This window comes from Bos javanicus, chromosome 15, assembly GCF_032452875.1.
Source record: "Bos javanicus breed banteng chromosome 15, ARS-OSU_banteng_1.0, whole genome shotgun sequence".
NCBI classification, from domain to species: Eukaryota; Metazoa; Chordata; class Mammalia; order Artiodactyla; family Bovidae; genus Bos; species Bos javanicus.
This window is the reverse complement of record NC_083882.1, coordinates 45,874,329-45,895,330: the sequence shown is the minus strand read 5'-3', so window position 1 is coordinate 45,895,330 and position 21,002 is coordinate 45,874,329. Positions and strand designations below refer to the sequence as shown.

General features: G+C 38.6%; 2 protein-coding genes across 6 annotated transcripts in view; both read left to right on the top strand.

Annotated features, from left to right (window-relative positions):
* The window catches only part of ZNF215 (zinc finger protein 215), a 40,067-nt gene that overhangs the window by 1,130 nt on the left and 17,935 nt on the right, over positions 1-21,002 (top strand). The window contains exons 1-2 of one of the 5 annotated variants that reach the window (XM_061380546.1): positions 9,989-10,270; positions 18,821-19,378. In XM_061380546.1, coding sequence (XP_061236530.1) covers positions 18,979-19,378 — 400 coding nt within the window. In that variant the 5' untranslated portion in view covers positions 9,989-10,270; positions 18,821-18,978. Of the gene's footprint in view, positions 1-9,988; positions 10,655-18,820; positions 19,379-21,002 lie in introns of those variants that run through there. The other 4 variants (XM_061380545.1, XM_061380543.1, XM_061380542.1 and 1 more) reach the window with 4 other exon arrangements.
* Positions 4,090-5,447, top strand: LOC133226696 (olfactory receptor 2D3). Its single transcript, XM_061380548.1, has one exon. The coding sequence runs from the start codon at positions 4,105-4,107 to the stop codon at positions 5,047-5,049; it is 945 nt and encodes a 314-aa protein (XP_061236532.1). The 5' UTR covers positions 4,090-4,104; the 3' UTR covers positions 5,050-5,447.

Here is a 21,002-nt window from a genome sequence, read left to right as displayed (position 1 = left end):
TTAGTCCATATTTTAATTGTGTTATTTGCTCTTTTGACATTGTGGGTATGATTTCCTTATATACTTTAAACATTAACCTTTTTTCTAATAGATGGTTTGCAAATATTTTCTCCCATTCCATAGGTTACCTTTTCATTTTGTTAACTGTTTCTTTTGGATGTAGAGGCTTCTTAGATGTAGTTTCACCTGTCTACTTTTGCTTTTGTTGCTTGCGCTTTTACTGTCATATTCAAGGAATCATTCAGTTCAGTCCAGTCGCTCAGTCGTATCCGAATCTTTGCAACCCCATGGACCACAGCGCGTCAGGCCTCCCTGTCCATCACCAACTCCCAGAGTTTACCCAAACTCATGTCCAATGAGTCGGTGATGCCATCCAACCATCTCATCCTCTGTCATTCCCTTCTCCTCCTGCCTTAAATCTTTCCTAGCATCAGGGTCTTTTCAAATGAGTCAGCTCTTCACATCAGGTGGCCAAAGTACTGGAGTTTCAGCTTCAACCTCAGTCCTTCCAATAAACACTCAGGACTGATCTCCTTTAGGATGGACTGGTTGTATCTCCTTGCAGTCCAAGGGACACTCAAGAGTCTTCTCCAACACCACAGTTCAAAAGCATCAATTCTTCGGTGCTCAGCTTTCTTTATAGTCCAACTCTCACATTCATACATGACTACTGGAAAAACCATAGCCTTGACTAGATGGATCTTTGTTGGCAAAGTAATGTCTCTGCTTTTGAATATGCTATCTAAGTTGGTCATAACTTTCCTTCCAAGGAGTAAGCAACTTTTAATTACATGGCTGCAGTCACCACCTGCAGTGATTTTGGAGCCCCCCAAAATAAAGTCTGTCATTGTTTCCATTGCTTCCCCATCTATTTGCCATAAAGTGATGGGACCAGATGCCATGATCTTAGTTTTCTGAATGTTGAGTTTTAAGGCAACTTTTTCACTCTCCTCTTTCACTTTCATCAAGAGGTTCTTTAGTTCTTCTTCACTTTCTGCCATAAGGGTGGTGTCATCTGCATATCTGAGGTTATTGATATTTCTCCTGGCAATCTTGATTCTAGCTTGTGCTTCTTCCAGCCCAGTGTTTCTCATGATGTACTCTCCATATAAGTTAAATAAGCAGGGTGACAATATACAATCTTGATGTACTCCTTTTCCTATTTGGAACCAGTCTGTTGTTCCATGTCCAGTTCTAACTGCTGCTTCCTGACCTGCATACAGATTTCTCAAGAGGCAGGTCAGGTGGCCTGGTATTCCCATCTCTTTCAGAATTTTCCACAGTTTGTTGTGATCCCCACAGTCAAAGGCTTTGGCATAGTCAATAAGGCCGAAATAGATGTTTTTCTGGAACTCTCTTGTTTTTTCGATGATCCAGCGGATGTTGGCAGAGGTTTTCCCCCATATTTTCTTCTAGGAGTTAAGTCTTTATTTTGAGTTAATTTTTATATGATGTGATATAAAGGTCCAATTTCATTCCTTGGTGTGTAAGTATCCAGTTTTCCCAACAACATTTATTGAAGAGACTATCCTTTCCCCATTATATATTCTTGACACCTTATTAACCATATATGTGGGGGTTTATTTGGGGCTCTCATTATTACATTGCATTGGTCTGAATGTCTGTTTCTAACCATTATTTCACTATATGATATAAGAATGTACTTTCTTGTGAATATTTTCTGAAATTTAGAGTATTTATTTAGAATGGACTCTTAGAGTCGGATTTAGAAATTGGGATAATGTTTGGGGGAGTTAGAAGATATTAGGCTTAGGAGGCCTTAATACTACTCTATTCCTAATAAATCCTCCCCTTGCTGCTGCTGCTCAGTCACTTCAGTCATGTCCGACTCTGTGTGACCCCATGGATGGCAGCCTACCAGGCTCCCCCGTCCCTGGGATTCTCCAGGCAACAACACTGGAGTGGGTTGCCATTTCCTTCTCCAATGCATGAAAGTGAAAAGGGAAAGTGAAGTAGCTCAGTCATGTCTGACTCTTAGCGACCCCATGGACTGCGGCCTTCCAGGCTCCTCCATCCATGGGATTTTCCAGGCAAGAGTACTGTAGTGGGGTGCCATTGCCTTCTCCGAATCCTCCCCTTAGAATTCTATAAAAGAAATATGAATTAATGAAAACTAAGATGCCACTTTTTATTAATCAGGCTAGTCCCTAATACCACTGAAGTTCAGAGCTCTGAAGAGCATGGATTGGGCTACATGGTCTAGTCTAAAGTTCTTTAAAGTTCCCTTATGGCTTAAATCCATATTGTATCATAATATTGCTTTCTGGCTGGCAAAGTGATGATGAGTACACCAAGGAACTAGTCAAAAACGAGCAAATAGAGCAAGTAAAGTTCTAAAGCACAACCTTGCTCAAGGTCCATTAAGGGACCTTAACAGTCCTCTCTTTGGAAGAAGAGAAAAAATAGAAATGAGCATGGCCTTTTAAAGCACAATAACTCTACTTAGTAGTAAACATGAACCAATCGACATCCTCAAGTTACAAATCAGATTTTACTCCTCCTGGGGAGAAAGGACTAGTAAAAAACTGTTTCTTCCTTACCCATACTACTGAAAACTGGGTCAAAGCATATGAGTATTTGAGTCATTTAATGTACTTAACAAAATTGCTTCTCAGAAATACAATATTAACTTTACTACTTACATTGTACAAAAATGCCTTTTTCTCTGCATTTTTGTTACACAGCTAATTAAATCTGACATTTATTAATTGGGTGATTTAACCTCTTTGTGCCTCAGTTTTCTCATCTGCAAAATAAGACAGTGTCTACTTCAAGATGCTATCAGGACAATTTTATCAAATAAAACCCTTAAAGGAATGCCTGATATGTGTTAAATGCTCAATAAAATACTAGTTATTATTTTTTGTTGTGACTTTTTCTATTAAAACCTTAGCTAATTTCCCAGGTAAAAGCTGTATCTCTCGTTGTAATTGTACTTAGTCATAATAATATTGAATTTTTTTCTTGTAGTTAGTATTCGCATTTTTTTCTTTGTAAAGAGTCTGTTCATGTCCTTGGCCCATTGTTTCCTAGACTCAACAATTTTCATAGTGTTTTATATAGAATCATAATGTAATAAAGTATTTTAAGTTTTTTCTGATATCTCCCTCAAATATTTTTCTCAGTTTGTAGTTTAATTTTATTCATGATGTTATTATCTCACTGAAGTCTTTCAATTTATGTTGTAAATTCTACACTTTTCCTTCAAGGTTTCTTAGAAGGCTTTTGTGATTTTCAAGTCTAATCCTAATCATATTTCACAGCTTTAACCTATTTTTCCTTTTTTGTGTTGTTTACTTTTACTATTTTATTCTTTAATCCAAACAGAACTGTCCTTAGTGCTGACATGCTAAGGCTTTATTTTTAAACCCAAGAAAGGTTTGCTGTTTTTTAAGAGGTCAAATTAAATTTGATGCCTGAAACTGTTTCATGCTTTTCAAGCATATGTTATAATTTAACACGTAGTGTTTTGAACAGTTAGGGTACAGTTGTTACACACAGTGATAATCCTAAGAGTACACACAGTCATTTCCTAATAATCTGTGTATAGCCATTTAGTAAAGTTCATATGAACTTTAATATCCTCATATCAGAACATACAAAACCCAAGAAGGTTTTAACAACATCATATTTTATCTGTAAATAAGTGGTACTGGGAAGGGAGATTTGGGGGAAAATAAAGTGAATTTAAATCATAGCCAACTAATAAGAATAAAATATTCTGCTTAGTATCAATTAGAACAAGTTGGATAGCAGAAAGCTAGAAATATCCAATTAGGTCTTTAAACTGAGCTTTAAATGAGCCTTTTCTACAGGTTGTTGTTTTAAGTGAGTCCACCTCTTTGCAACCTCATGGATAATAGCCTGGCAGGCTCTTTCTGTCCATGGGATTTCCCAGGCAAGAATACTGGCGTGGGTTACCATTTCCTTCTCCAGGGCATCTTCCCCACCCAGGGATTGAAACTGTGTCTCCTGCATGGCAGGCAGATTCTTTACCACTGAGCTACCCAGGAAGCCTAATATCATAAACCCAAAGTTTATTATTTTTGTTTGTGCCAAACAGGGAAACAAACATAAACTTCAATGGGAGAAGAAAACCACACTTTTGTGGCAGAATTTATCTTCCTTGGCCTTTCACAGGACTCACAGATCCAGATCCTGCTGTTTATTCTTTTTCTCATCATTTATCTGTTAACTGTGCTTGGAAACCTGCTTATCATCGTTCTCATCTTCATGGATTCTCGACTTCACACCCCCATGTACTTTTTTCTTAGAAACCTCTCTTTTGCAGATCTTTGTTTCTCTACTAGCATTGTCCCTCAAGTGTTGGTACACCTCCTGGTGAAGAATAAAACTATTTCTTTCATGGGGTGTATGACACAGGTCATTGTCTTCCTCCTGGTTGGGTGCACAGAATGTGCACTTCTGGCAGTGATGTCCTATGACCGGTATGTGGCGGTCTGCAAACCCCTGCACTACTCCACCATCATGACCCAACAAGTGTGTCTCCAGTTGGCCACAGGGTCCTGGGCCAGTGGTGCAGTAGTGTCTCTGGTAGATACCACCTTTACTTTTCAACTTCCTTATCAAGGACAAAACATTATCAATCACTACTTTTGTGAACCCCCTGCCCTCCTGAAGCTTGCTTCAGCAGATACTTACAGGACAGAAATGGCCATCTTTGCAATGGGTGTGGTCATCCTCCTAGCTCCTGTCTCCCTGATCCTGGCCTCCTACTGGAATATCATCTCCACTGTGATCCAGATGCAGGCTGGGGAGGGGCGGCTCAAGGCTTTTTCTACCTGTGGCTCCCACCTCATTGTTGTTGTCCTCTTCTATGGATCAGGAATATTCACCTACATGCGGCCAAATTCCAAGACCATAAAAGAGCGGGATAAAATGATATCTGTGTTCTATACAGTGGTGACTCCAATGTTGAATCCCATAATTTATAGCCTGAGAAACAAGGATGTCAAAGGAGCTCTCAGGAAACTGGCTGGAAGAAAGTCCTTTTCTCAGAGACGGTGACCTTTAGGTTTGACTTTTGGAGGCATAGTAACATCCTTAAAAGAAGAACAGTCAATAGTTATGAATTAGGTAATTTCAGGAAGAAGGATAAAATTAAGGGACACATTTCAGAAACTGTGACTATCAACAAAGGGAAGAAATAGAAGGATGAAAAGTTAGGTTACTTCTTGATTATGAAAAGGATTAAGTGCTATTTTGAAGGTGCTTTTGGTTAATTCAGTTAACATGGATGTGTTCGAAGCATAGTCACTGTTGAATCTACAAGGTTTAAACTGGATTATCCTGAGATAATATCTAATATGAGTTGAATACATTATTTTAACATCAAAGACATTTCAAATTTGGATGTCCCAGTCATACAAACCTACGAATAGTCTGATCAAAACAATCAACGTGTTTGGAAGAGTCTTTAATACTGGGATCATTCACGGCCCAGAGCATTCCAGTTGCAAAAACGTTCCAGAGGCAACACTACTTCCTAGCTCATGATGTTCTTTTCTGAAAGCTCCAGAAAATTTACTTCATTACCCCAAAGTGCATCTAGCACAGATTATCAGAGTAAAAAGGGAATTCAGTCATCTAATCCAAACATATGTCTGAGGCTTAAACTACTCTATAATATTTCTATTAATTGTCCATCATCTGTCTAAACAAGAATGATACAGCTAGCTCCCTATGCTCTAGGATCATTCCCTTTCATATATAGACAGTTTTTTCCTATTAGAAAGGTCTTCCTTCAGTTTTCCTATGTTTTCAACCAACTCTCACTAGTTTTACTCCTAGAATAATTTTTCATTATCCTTCTATACTAAAACTCACTGAAGTCAATTTCTATATCTACCCAAATTCATTTCTCACAGCCGATCACCCACTTGTTCTTTTAAAATTCCTTTATCTAACATTCTTTGGTACCTTATATTCATTCGGATCATCTTCCTTTGAATGATCCCAATTTACCCAATGAATATCTCTTCTGAAAGTAAAATAGAATTAGAATTTTAGAAATTGGAGTTTACCAACTCTAGGTTGGTACCTCCATAAGCTTAGCTGTCTCTAACTACATCTCACCGTGGCTCATCTTCTTTAGAATGGTCAATTCTGGAGTTCACTTCAGGTTCTCGTGAAATCTTAACCCAAATAAACTGGCTGACAACTGCTTGGCTCTCTTACCCAAACTTTAATCAGTTACACATTTAGAGGAGATTCCATGGTAACCATTCCACAGTTACCATAAACATGGGTCAGGAACAATATGCCTCAGATTGATTTTGCAGAAGAATATCTCCCCAGTGAAGAGATATCTAGCAGCTAAAGTTCTTATTTCTTTCATTTATGTATCCATGCAATCATTTTAAAACCATTTATTGAGCTCTTATTTCATTTTATCTTATCCAACTCTGAGTGCATGCAATACACCCAAAGAAATGACTGACATGTAATATGTTTCCATACACATTTTTTGCATTTGTCACTATCCTTTTAAAACTACTAGAACTGCACTACAATAGACAAACTCTAACTGGAGAATAAGGATCAGAGAAAACCCCTATTCAAGCTTTTGATAATTGAGGTGATATAGAAAAGGACAAAAAATTAATAGTTGAAGTTTGTGACTTGGCTTTGTGATGATCCAGATGAAATCTAATTCAGTAACTGGAGAAAAAAGAAAAAAAAAAAAAAACAGAAAATGTACGCAGAAAATGCAGACACTAATTTGGAGAAGTTTCGCCATGAAGGCGAAGGAAGAAATAAGATATGACTGTGAAAGTGGGATTGTGGACTTTTAATTTTCCTTATTTTTCTTTTATTTATTTATTTTCTTTTAGATTTCTAGGCCCCTTCCCTTTTCCTTCAGACTTTAACCCCTTACTCACTGCCACTTTCCCTAACACACTGCTCTTTTAAAAGCTCTTGGTTACTTTACTTTTCACAGAGAATTAAATATTCAGATATTTTGCATTCTCATAATTCTTTGATCTTCATTCCTTCAATGATTTCAACTGTGGTCATATCTTAAATATTGTCGTTGCCAACAGTTGTCATCCCCACTTTCCAAATTGTGAAGCCGCAGAATCCTGAGCAAATAAAATGACTGCTGCTTTAAGGCACAAAGTTTTGAGATGGCTTGTTATGCAGCAATGGATAACTAAAGCTCGAGAGAATCATGCTCCATCCCATTCAAATAGATGTCTGTGGGGCTTTTTCACATTACCAATGAAAACTACTATCTCTCCTGCTATGGAGGGAGATGGGGATAAAGGACCAAGAGGCTTCCAAAGAATTATAACAAAGATGATGTATCAGTCAGGGTTTTTAGTTGCAAGTAACAGAAACTGACTATGTATGATTTAAGCTAAAAGGAAAAATTACTGAATAATATTAATTCCTATCTTCAGCCAGAACCACAGGTCTAATTCATTTGTCACAGAATGGGTCAGAATCCCATGCACAGAGGAGCCTGGTGGGCTACAGTCCACAGGGTCACAGAAAGTCAGACACGACTGATAACTGCACGCACGCATGCACGCACTGGTCAGCTGAGGACATTACTGCCATTCAGCACTAGGTGGCGCAGTCTACACAGTCAATACCGTCTTCAGGCTGGCGCAGCAATTCGCTGAACCTGGAAATCGGACTATTGCGGCTTCCTCTACCGCTGATAGAAAAAAAGAAATTGCTGACGACACAACCTCAACCAAGTGATCAAGGTTAACATCAGATCAGGTTAACATAAATAGTGTTAAATCCTGTTAACAGTATGTTCCCTTGAGATGATGTGATGGAAAAAGCACTTTATGATCGGAAGATCTTCAAACCCATAACCTCAGTCTCATCAGGAGAAAATTAGCAAATTCTCATACATGGGCTTCCTGTAAAATGTATAACCTTTACTCCTCAAAACTTTAAAGGCCCTCAAAAACAAATCCAAGAAACTAACACCCAGGAGGAGCCCAAGGAGACATGACAACTTAATGTAATATGGTATCCTGAGTAGAATCCTGGATCAGAAAATAAGGATAAAAAACAAAACTTAAGGAAATCCAAGCAAAGTGTAAAGTTTAGTTAATAATAAGGTATCATTCTTATATTCTTAATTGTAGTAGATGTGCCGTAATAATGTAAATAATAATAATGGACTGTGGATTGTGACTGAAGCCATGAAATTAAAAGACTCTTGATCCTTGGAAGAAAAGCTATGGCAAACCTAGACAGCACATAAAAAAAGCAGAGACATCACTTTGCCGACAAAGATCCATATAGTTAAAGCTATGTTTTTTCCAGTAGTCATGTACGAATGTGAGAGTTGGACCATAAAGAAGGCTGAGCACCAAAGAATTGATGCTTCCGTACTGTGGTGCTGGAGAAGACTCTTGAGAGTCCCTTGGACAGCAAGGAGATCCAACCAGTCAATCTGCAAGGAAATCTGTCCTGAATATTCATTAGAAGGACTAATGCTGAGGTTGAAGCTCCAACACCACAGTTCAAAAGCATCAATTCTTCAGCACTCAGCTTTCTTTATACTCCAACTCTCATATCCATACATGACTACTGGAAAAACTATAGCCTTGACTAGATGGATCTTTGTTGGCAAAGTAATGTCTCTGCTTTTTAATATGTTGTCTAGGCTGGTCATAACTTTCCTTCCAAGGAGTAAGCGTCTTTTAATTTCATGGCTGCAGTCATTGCTGCTGCTGCTAAGTCACTTCAGTTGTGTCCAACTCTGTGCGACCCCATAGACGGCAGCCAACCAGGTTCCCCATCCCTGGGGTTCTCCAGGCAAGAGTACGAGAGTGGGGTGCCATTGCATTCTCTGGCTGCAGTCACTATCTGCAGTGATTTTGGAGCCCAAAAATATAAAGTCTGACACTGTTTCCATTGTTTCCCCATCTATTTGCCATGAAATGATGGAATGATCTTAGTTTTCTTAATGTTGAGCTTTAAACCAGCTTTCTCACTCTCCTCTTTCACTTTCTTCAAGAGGCTTTTTAGTTCCTCTTCACTTTCTGCCATAAGGGTGGTGTCATCTGCATATCTGAGGTTATTGATATTTCTCCCGGAAATCTGGATTCCAGCTTCCTCCAGCCCAGCGTTTCTCATGATGTACTCTGCATATAAGTTAAATAAGCAGGGTGACAATATACAGCCTTGACGTACTCCTTTTCCTATTTGGAACCACATATAAATTAAATAAGCAGGGTGACAACATACAGCCTTGACGTATTACTTTCCTGATTTGGAACCAGTCTGTTGTTCCATGTCTAGTTCTAAGTGTTGCTTCTTGACCTGCATACAGATTTTTCAGGAGGCAGGTCAGATGGTCTGGTATTCCCATCTCTTTCAGAATTTTCCACAGTTTATTGTGATCTCCACAGTCAAAGGCTTTGGCATAGTCAATAAAACAGAAGTAGATATTTTCTGGAACTCTCTTGCTTTTTTGATGATCCAGCGGATGTTGGCAATTTGATCTCTGGTTCCTCTGCCTTTCTAAATCCAGCTTGAACATCTGGAAGTTCACGGTTCACGTACACTGTACTATAGCTTCTCATTTTTTCATTAACTCTAAATCTGACCTAAAAAATAAAGTCTGTTTTTTAAAAAGCAAAGGAACTGATGCTCTTCCTTTTTAACGTCACTAGCTCTTAATTTACAGTCTAGACTGGGTATATCTAATTGATTAAGTCCTAACTCCAATGCAGACCAAGGCATTTAATATCAGATGTATTCAATTTCTATGGACAGAGACAGACTCTAACTCTCCACAACACTCAACAGAAGACTATAATTATAGAAAGGTTATTCAAATGATCAGAAGCCTAAAACTAACAAATATCCATGACACATAGCCCATGAAACTACCCCTTCTCGTATCTTGACAATCTACAAATTCCTGACTGCTTTTTGATTCCAGAAGAAAGGGGAGATGAGTAGGTGGGGCAGTGAAAACGTGTAAGAAAGATATCCGCCAGTTTTAGATGTAGATGGAGGAAGGCACAGAAGTTTGATAAGCCGTTTTCCCACCTACCGTAAGGACGGCCCTCGGTTCTAGGCCCTACAGTCGGACTCAAGACTACAAAGTGGGAGGGGCCTGGGAAGGGGGCGGGTCTGGGAGAGGCCCCACCCCCTGATCAACTTTACAAATGGGTCGCGGGTGCTGCTGGGGGCTTCAGCCAAGCCTGGTGAGCATGTGCAGTTGTGCCGGCCTGCTCCTGGAATTTAAGAGGTACGGAACCGGCGCCGGCGAGTAACGGTCAAGTGTGACCCACGGTACTTCAGTTCTGGAGTGTTTACCAACGCAAGCTCCCTTCCCCGACCGGGCGGGCGACTTGTGCGGCTCCTCTGAAGTGGCTCCTGGGTGTGACTGAACCCAGCCCTGGCTGGGAGCGGTACTTGCAGGTATCACGCGGCTCAGCGGGCAGTGAGGAGGCGGGTGAGTGGAATTGGGAATCTCGCTAGAAGGCATCCAGGCGGAACGCACGGGCCTCCGGTTTGTTTGCAGTTGCTCGGATTCCAGCTCTGCAGTTTCTGCTAGAGACGCTGGAGGAGGGCGCGACCAGACAGGGGTGGAGGCCTGGGCTGTGGAAGGAAGTCAGCGCGTGGGAGAGAAGTAAGCAGGGTATGGGTGGGCAAGGCTAGGTTCCACGTCCAGATCCCCTGTCTCCCCTTCAGTTCTGCGATGCGGGCGGTCTCCAGGCGCTTACCCTGGTAAATATATCTTGCGCATGCGCAGCTTGATTTTGGAGTGAGTCGTGGATTCCAGATCAATGGAGGAAAATTCATTCCAACTTGCCTTGCTTTCTCAGTAATTCCTGGCCACGCGCTGAAAGTAACTTAGTAATTTTATATTTAGTAGTAAATATAATGAGTAATTTATTAATTTTTAATCTATAAATCCCTATTTTTTCTCACTTTAGAGTTGAATGTGTAATTCATCTCATTCTTGTTTATTTATTTTTTTGACACTATGGAAACGCTTTAATGGTGATGGCTGTACAGCGCTTGTTTATATACGTAAGGCTTCGCCATTGCCTAACAGTAGAACTGGAGCTGTGCTATATAGATTTTGAAGTGCAATGTTTGAAGTGTTTTTAATTTGAGTTGTATTTTAGAAGCAAAAGTTAAATTTCAAAGTAGTTGAGATTGTTTTTTCTATTTCTACTTGGTGTTAAGATCTAGTCTTCATTCTGGTAATAAACTTGGTTTGTACAACTTTTATTTACTTTTTGTTTATTGAAGAATTTTTTGGTACCTTAATAAAATAGCGGCTTTTGTAAGCATTCTCTTTTCAAATGCTTATTGACACACTGCTTTATGCTCCTTTTTACAAGCTAATCTCGGAAGATAAGATTCTCCTTACCTCGGGGTATTGCTCTGCCTATGACGTATTGGATTAAAAACAACCCTTCTTACAGATACTACCTATTCCTCATAATTAGCGTCTGTTCCAGTTCCTTGACGCTGTAAAATCATTTGAACTTGTGTCAGCTGGCTATTTAATCTAACTCCCAGATTCCTGTCACCTGCGCCTTACTGCGCCCTTCCTTTAGAGTTACTGGCTTAGCGCCTTAACTCTTCATCCTGAGTTAACCATCGTCCTTAAAGGTGTCTGTTTAGTACTTTAGAGTTTAAACTTCAACAGTTCTTGACTATTCCATTGCTCGTCCCTTAAACAGACCACTTAAGCTATTTGCAGTCATGGCGGTACCTTGGTCCGTTTATCATCCAGACTGTTCCTCCTTTGAAATCTTCAAGAGCCAGCATGTCATCCTGAGCATCTCTAACCTGCCCTCGTAGCTCTATAATTATTTATACTGAGTAATTTATTAATTTTTAATCTATAAATCCCTAGTGTATTTTGATGCTTTTTCTCTCTTTGAGTTGAATGTGTAGTTCATCTCATTCTTGTTTAATTATATATGTAAAGCTTCACTATTTCCTAACAGTAGAACTTGAGCTGTGCTATATAGATTTTGAAGTGCGGTGTTTGAAGTGTTTTTTAATTAATTTGAGTTGTGTTTTAGAAGCAAAAGTTAAATTTCAAAGTAGTTGAAATTGTTTTTTCTATTTCTACATGGTGTTAAGAGCTAGTTTTCATTCTGATAATAAATGTAGTTTGTACAACTTTTGTTTACCTTTTGTTTATTGAAGAGTTTTGGTACCATAATAAGTAGCGGCTTTTTAAAGCATTCTCATAAAAGCTTGAATAGAAATTACATTCTGTCTGGTTTTATATATCAAAGTAAGCATATTCATGTCCACTGTGCTGTTAATTTTAGTTTATTTGCTAAGGACTGAAAAAGTTGTCTTAGTCTCCTATTTATATTGTGCTATTATTGATCACCTCTCTTGTCTGAAAGTTTTGCTATAAATATATTTCAGTTATGTGATTTGATACAGATAGTAGTAGTCATAATGTCATGAGTTGTGCCTTCAATCATTTAAAAGTTTTCCTCCTTGTCTAATTTCATTCATTTGAGCTTTCAATTCAATATATATCTTAATTCAGTTTATGCCTGCATATTTTATTGTTTACATTTGCTTGTTATTTTTGTAATCATCCCTTTAAGCTTTGGAGTTCTATTGGATGTCTCTTGAGTTTTTATGTAATTGAGTTAAATTTTTACTCAGTGCATTTATCATTACAATGGATATTCTTGTTAAATTTACTTTTTTTTTTTTAATGCTCCCTTGGTTTTTGTTTTTAACATGTGATCTGTGAACTGTTTCTTCTTTTTTCTCCTTGTATATTATTAATTCTTAAAGTGTCTGGGCCCATAGTTCATTCTTCTGCTGAAACTCAGTGAGTGGTACCTCTTCAGCACTTGGAACTTTTTTTTTTTTTTTTTAATAAACCCGTACATTCCTAAAGTTTTGGAGAAGGTTTGTGTTGGATCAAAGAATCTTTCCTTAGTTGATCCACTTTGCACTGTGTCCCCATTTAATGGGGATCTTAATGAGTATATAAATGGTTTCAAATATTTCTACAAGACAGTGAAAATATGGTTTAAAGAAACAGTTTAGCAAAGGCTACCACTTAGAATATGCTAGGAGGTGACCACAGTGAAGGTGGAAACTCATCTGCCTGTGTGAATCCTAAACTTTCAACAGGGCAGGCAGGCCGAGTCAAAAAGAAGATAGGGATTGAGTGAAGGGTTACATGTGAAACATCTATTCCAGTTATCTCCCCAAACTCCCAGCCCTCTTTTCACATGCATAGAGAAGCAGTTTAGCTCCAGCACCTTCTTCCCACAAAAGGTTCTTTCCTAAATAAATTGAATAAACCATCTGAGGATAACAAAGACTTTTAGCTTTGGTGTTGACATTTTTTATAGTAAAATCTTTTCACTCTGTTGTGTAGGGAGCCCATAGCTTGACAGCCAGCTCCTCCTCTCACCCTAAATCAAAGCCTGCCAATGTGTATGTCTCACTGATATTCATATCAGTTCAGTTCAGTCGCATCCAACTCTTTGCAACCCCATGGACTGCAGCACACCAAGCCTCCCTGTCCATCACCAACTCCCAGAGTTTACTCAAACTCATGTCCATTGAGTCAGTGATGCCATACAACCATCTCATCCTCTGTCGTCCCATTCTCCTCCTGCCTTCAGTCTTTCCCAGCATCAGGGTCTTTTCAAAGGAGTTAGTTCTTTGCATCAGGTGGTCAAAGTATTGGAGTGTCAACTTCAGCATCAGTCCAATTCAGCAACCAGTCTAATTCAGGACTGGTTTCCTTGCAGATTGACTGGTTGGATCTCCTTGCTGTCCAAGGGACTCTCAAGAGTCTTCTCCAGCACCACAGTACGGAAGCATCAATTCTTTGGTGCTCAGCCTTCTTTATGGTCCAACTCACATTCGTACATGACTACTGGAAAAAACATAGCTTTGTCTATATGGATCTTTGTTGGCAAAGTGGTGTCTCTGCTTTTTTATATGCTGCCTGGATTGGTCATAGATTTTTTTCCAAAGACCAAGCATCTTTTAATTTCAAGGCTGCAGTCACCATCTGCAGTGATTTTGGGGCCCCCCAAAAATAAAGTCTGTCATTGTTTCCATTGCTTCCCCATCTATTTGCCATGAAGTGATGGGAACAGATGTCATGATCTTCGTTTTCTGAATGTTGAGTTTTAAGCCAGCTTTTTCAGTCTCCTCTTTCACTTTCATCAAGAGGCTCTTTAGTTCTTCTTCACTTTCTGCCGTAAGGGCGATGTCATCTGCATATCTGAGGTTATTGATATTTCTGCTGTCAATCTTGATTCCAGCTTGTGCTTCATCCAGCCCAGCATTTCTCATGATATACTCTGCATTTAGGTTAAATAAGCAGGGTGACAAGATATTCACATAGCTCTCGGTAAGTCTCCCATTCAGGGCAAATACCCATTAGGAAACCAGTCTATTGATACAGAAGAAGTAGAAATTCATATGACAATCTAGAATAATCAACCTAACGCTTTATTCTTAAATATGAGCAGAAAACTGGGGAACACTAGATGTCTAAAAACCATGATGATTAAAAACCTTGATCACAGAATCAAAGGGAATTTAGGAAACAGGAAAATCTTCAGAGAAATTTGAAATGATATTGTAACTGTACAAGCACAATGCTATGGGAAGAGAACCATCAGTAAGGAATAGTGTATAAATTTAAAGTGACTAGTAGAAACATTTTTTGTTTCTTCATAAAAATAAATTCTTCAAAGTGAAAGAAATCCCCCGTAACTCAAAGAAAAAAACATAAAAGCTTTCATCAGTTAAAAAAAAAAAAAAAAAACCACTTCTGTGGAGTAAATCTGGACATAGAAATTAAGGTAAGATGGAAATGGTTGATTTTTATCATAAAAGTTCTCATGCGCCATTTGATTGTTTTCCTTTTGCCATGTGCATGGATCACTTTGATTTGAAATTTTTTTCTCCTGTTTTATTTTTTACCGTAAATTTTTTTTCTCCCTTTTCCTCCATATTTTGGGAGACATTTTTAGGCTTTTCTGTCATATCATTGGTTCGATGAAGTATCACTTCTGCTTTCTACTGCTTCCAATCAAGATTTTAAGTCTGCTAATCTACTTTGATACTTACTTTCATCTCATTCCTGTTTTACCAACAGGATTTTTAATTCTCTTTTGTTACAATACATCCTTTTGAATCTGTAGACATCAGGCAAATGTCTTCTTATTTTTTTAAATAAAGATTGTGTTTTAGAACAATTTTACATTTACAGGAAAGTACAGTTTCCATATACCCAAACCATTTCCTCTATTAGTGACAAATTAGTATGGTACACCTGTTTCAATTAATGGGATAATGAAATACTATTTATTATATTTCAATTAATGAAATAATATTGATACATTAACTGAAGCCCATACTCTATTCATATTTCTTTAGTTTTTACCTAATATCTTTTTTCTCATCCGTGGTCCCAGCCAGGATGCCATATTTTGTTTATTTGTTTTATATCGTTAAGCTCCTTGGCTATAACAGTTTCTCAAACTTGCCTTTAATGACCTTTACAATTTTGAGGAGTATAAGTCAGGTATTTTAAAGGAAGCCCATCTATTAGAATTTGTCTGATTATTTTTCTCATGATTAGATTGGAGTTATTGGTTTAGAGAAGGGAGATCACAGAGAGAAAAGTGCTATTTCCACCACATTGTCTCAAGGAAACATACTGTCAATGTGACTTACCACTATTGATGTTACCCTTCGTCACCTGGTTGAAATAGCGTTTGTGAGGTTTCTCCTGTGTGTGTGTTAGTTGCTTGGTCATGTCTGATTGTTTGCAACCCCAGAGACTATAGCCCACCAGGCTCCTCTGTCCATGGAATTCTCCAGGCAAGAATGGAGTGGGTAGCTATTCCCTTCTCCAGGGGATTTTTCTAACCTAGGGATTGAACACAGGTTGCCTGCATTGCAGGCAGATTCTTTGCTGTCTGAGCCACCAGGGAAGCCCTTTCTCCACTATAAATGCACTTTTCTCCCTCTCCATAGTGTACTCTTTTGGAAGGAAATCACTACAAAGAGCCCACACTCAATGGAGAGTTATGCGCTACCTCCTGGAGGGCTGAGTACGTAAATATTTGGAATTCTTCTCGTGGGAGATTTGTGTATTCTTCCACACTTATTGGTTGATTCAGTCATGTATATTAGTGTGGCTTAAGGGTATTTATTTTATAGTTTGCGTTATAATCCAGTATTACTTCATTCACTTGTTCATGCTGCTCCAGCTTTGGCCATTGGGAGCTGTAAATGTGTTTTGTTTTGTTTCTGAGCATTTCTTTTCTTTCTGGCACTTTAAGATGTGCCAGACTCATCTTATATATTTCCTACTGAGAGGGTAACAGGCAGGAAGGCCAGGGGTCTCCAAATGGAGGAAATAGGCTGCAAGTGTAAGACGTTTTTATCTCTCTTAAGCGGCAGGAGGAAACAAACTAGTGTATTTTTTCCTTCTCTATACAAATTTAAAAGGAGGTTTCTCTTAAAATAATGTGTTGCCATAATGACACCTGGTTTCACCTGAAGTTAACTATTCTCACACCGTGAGTTAACCAATGCGTTTTTCTTATGGAAATATTTCTCTTAAGCTATGCTAATATCCTATGCATTTACCCCAGACTCTGTCCTCAAGTCCTTTCCGCCTAATGGCTCAGAACCTACTTGACAAACCAGTATGTTATACTCAGATATTGTTCCCCTAATCTATGTAAACGAAACTATTTGTATGGTAATCTGCCCATCCACAAGATTCAAGTCAATCGTTTTATGGCCCAGGATGAATCATCTGGTGCCAAGATTATCCCAAAATGCATTTTATGGATGAGGGGCCTGGTGCCATTCTGAGTTTTAAGACATTCCTTTCTTTCATTGACAGACTGCTAGTGACTATATAACATCCAGCTGAAGACTAGCCTACTGATGTCTGTGTCAGAAGTTTTCTCTATCTCCTTTAGACTTTAGTAAAACTTACACAAAAGCTCTGAGAGATCAAGCCTTGTCTCTGGCCCTGGATTGAATTCTCCTCCAGAGGCCAAGAACCCCCAGGTCTTTCAGCAACAACCTTTCACTACCCCAGTCCTCAAAACATCCATTTGTCCATGGAACTCTGGTTCCTCTTATTGAAGAATGGTTTTAGAAACCAAGATCTGGGAGTTAAGGGTTCTTCTATGCCTACTCTGCTGACAGAGCAAGGAAATATATGTGTGTATACTAACCCCTATATAGTCATATATCTGTAAATATTTCTATATGTAACCTTCTTTAACTGTATTAAGCTAAACATAAGTTCATACTGATATCTCCAGCTCTAATTCATTACCACATGGATCATTTGGCCTCCTTCCCTTGGTTATCTGAAAACTCCCACTCAAACATTGAGAAACCTGGCTCTCAGAAACTGCACTCCATTTACTTATTATTCAGTTCCAGCACAGTGTATATCAGTATCAGAATTGTTCATTTCTGCCTTCGTGGAAAATAACTATCAACTGGAGCATGTTTTCTTATGCCTTAAGTCTTATGGATTCTGCTTATTTCCAAACTCGTTTTCTTTTCCCCCCTGGAATGTCGTATCCTAAAATGTTTTCTTGTCCTCTTTCGCATTGTGTATTTTTCCTTCTATTGCACCATCATTTCAAAGGCCTTCATATATCCTTCTCCTACTTTGTTTATTAATCCTTACTTGAATGTTGATTGATCTATTCAGGTGGACATTGCCAGTAGATGAGGTCAGGAAATACTTTTATACATAAACTTTTGGCCAGATTCTAAGGTATACTTATAGGCAGACATATCTGTGTTGTATATGATAATATATGATAATCTATTGAATGCTTACTATCTGCTGAGAAGTGAGGTGAGTGTTCTTTTAATCCCTATAATTCAATCAGACAGATTTGGTTACATTCATTTACAGTTGAGAAAACTCAGACTTTGGCGAAACAATTTGCTCAGGTTCATACATGTAGTAACTAGTACAGTCTGGATTTAACCTCATGTCTACGACTCCAAAGTGTGTACTCTTAACTACTATATATTGACTATATCAGGGTTTCTTAACTTCAGAAGTATTGACATTTGGGGCTGGATAATTATTTTTTATAAGGGGATGTATGTGCACTGCAGGGTGTTTAGCAGCTTCCCTGCTATACCCACTAGATGCCAGTAACAGCCCCCACTTGTGACAATCAGAACTGTCTCCAGGCATTGCCAGATTTTCTGTGTTGGCAGAATTGCACCTGAGAACCACTAGCCTAGTGGCTTACAATAAACATGACTCCTGAATGGTAAATTGCATCTGGACTGGGAGAACTGTAAACCAGATGGAAAGTTGGATCTGAACTTCTCTGACTGTAGTGACTCTTATAATCAGGCATGCTCTTTTGGGGAGCTCTGAGAGCTTCACTTGTAGAGTTGTTAGATATTGGTCCTGTGGAAGGAACCTTTCAGTCAAGATGCTTTCTGCCCAACCTGCATGGGCCACATTGCCTTGCACTTGAGCTATACTCTGTGGGAACTCCCACTGAAGAAAAATTCTAGTTCCTCAGTCCTCTGCTAGCAAGCTTTGTTTTCTGTCTAGTAGCCTTCTTAGTAGCTGGCGCCAAATATGATGTGTGGTAGACTTACAAGTCTTGAATGCTGGGTTGAGCCTAAGATCTCCCTGTTGCACATTGCAGACTGGTTCATAGCAAATCCTAACAAATGAAAACTTTTAATTATTATAGTCTGGGAATATACTTTTTGGCCTAGATCTCATTTATGTCTTTTTTTTTTTTTTCCCTAGTTTCTCAGTTACCTGAATATTGGCTGTGTGTCTGAAGCTCCTGGAACTTTTCTCACTGCATATATACATTGTACACAAGTGCTTAGCCCCAGCCTGAGAATTATTAGAATCTTCTGGTAAGACAAATTTGAACTGCAGTGGGAGTTCTGTGGAGGAGGATGCAGCCTTTGAGCAAGCTGATGACTATCTCAAAGCCTCATAACCTGACTCCTCATGAACAAAGTGCGGTCCTGAGAGCAGATACGTCTTGGCAGCAGGAAACCATCGCAGTCATGGAGACAGATGACTGTGAAGCCTCTCGTCAGAAATTCAGGCATTTCCAGTATTTGGAAGTGTCTGGGCCTCGTGAAGCCCTGAGCCAACTTTGGGAGCTCAGTCTTCAGTGGCTGAGACCAGAAATTCATACAAAGAAGCAGATTCTAGAGCTATTGGTGCTGGAGCAGTTCCTGACAATTCTCCCTGAAGAAGTCAGGACTTGGGTGAATTTACAACATCCGAAGAATAGCAAAGAAGTGGTGAGCCTCATACAGGATGTGATTGATATGCTTGAAGATGAAGGTGAGAATATAGAAAATTGGAGGTAGAATAGTTGACCCTCTCCCATATGAGGAAAAATTATCTTAAAAATTTTTTTATTTGTATATAGTTGATGTACAATATTATATAAGTGGGAGATTTATGATATGTTATTGTTTAGTCCCTAAGTTGTGTCTGACTCTTTGCAACCCTGTGGACTGCAGCATGCCAGGCTCCCCTGACCTTTAACAGTCTCCCAGAGTTTGCTATACTATCCAGCCGTCTCATTCTCTCTCACTCCCTTCTCTTCCTGCCCTCAATCTTTGCCAGCATCAGGGTCTTTTCCAGTGAATTCACTTTTTGCATCAGGTGGCCAGAGTACTGGATCTTCAACTTCGGTATCAGTCCTTCCAATATAGTGATTCACAATTTTATAAGATTATACTCCATTTATAGTCATTATAAAATATTGGCTATATTCCTTCTGTTGTATAATATATCATTGTAGCTTATTTTATACATAATAATTTTTACCTATTAATTCTCTACCCCTTTACTCCCCTATTCCCTCTTCCCACTGGTAACCACTAGTTTGTGAGTCTGTTTGTCTTTTGTTATATTCAGTAGTTTGTTGTATTTTTTAGATTCCACATGTAAGTGATATCATAGAGTATTTGTGTTCCTCAGTCTGACTTATTTCACTTAGCATAGTAACTTTTTCTGAAGCTGAATGGTGTCAAGGGCCAGATCATAAAGAACTTTACTATACTAGGAAGGCTGAACTGAGAACTCAGAGATTGAGTAGGGGAGTAAAACAATTTGATTTGCCTTTCAAAAACACTCTGTTGGTTTCATTGTAGAGCAGGGGTCAGCAGACCATGACCACAGGCCAGCTGTTTTTGGAAATAAATTTTTATTGGAACACGGGTACATCCCATTTGTTTACATTTTGTCTATAGCTGCTTTCCTGCTATGACTAGAGTTGATTGTTATAGCAGAGACTGTATGGCCTGCAAAGCCAAAATAAAATATTTATAATCTGGATCTTTATAGGAATAGTTTATTAACATCTGCAATAAAGGACAGCACTGAGAGCTCTGAAAATAGGAAAACCAGTTAGGAGCTATTGTAGTAGATCAAGTGTTAGAGAATAAGGAAGCATTGGGAAAACAGGAGACTGAACCTGAAGGATTTACATATTATCTGTGAATGGGATAAATGTTCTGGCTTGCATGAATGGGGTGTTAAATAACAGATTTTGTTGGAAGAGAGATTGATATATTAATTATGTGACACATTGAATTTGAGGTCTTTGTGCGACAGCCACAATGAACCATCTAATATGTAATTAACAATTTGGCTTTAATGTTGAAGCCATTTTAGTAGAAGTTTAGTAGTTTTTGTTGCTGCTATAACATGTTACCATTAATTTTATTACTTAAAACAATATGAATTATAGTCCTAAATGTCTGTAAATTAGTGGGTCTTTTTGCACTAAAATCAAGAAGGAAAAATATGTAAACTTATAGGTATGAACAGGAGTAGAAGAAATACAGATTCTTAGGAAGACCAGTATTTAAGAGTTGGTATAGATATAACTCCCTGGAGGAAGAAATGGCAACCCACTCCAGTATTCTTGCCTGTAAAATCTCCTGGACAGAGGAGC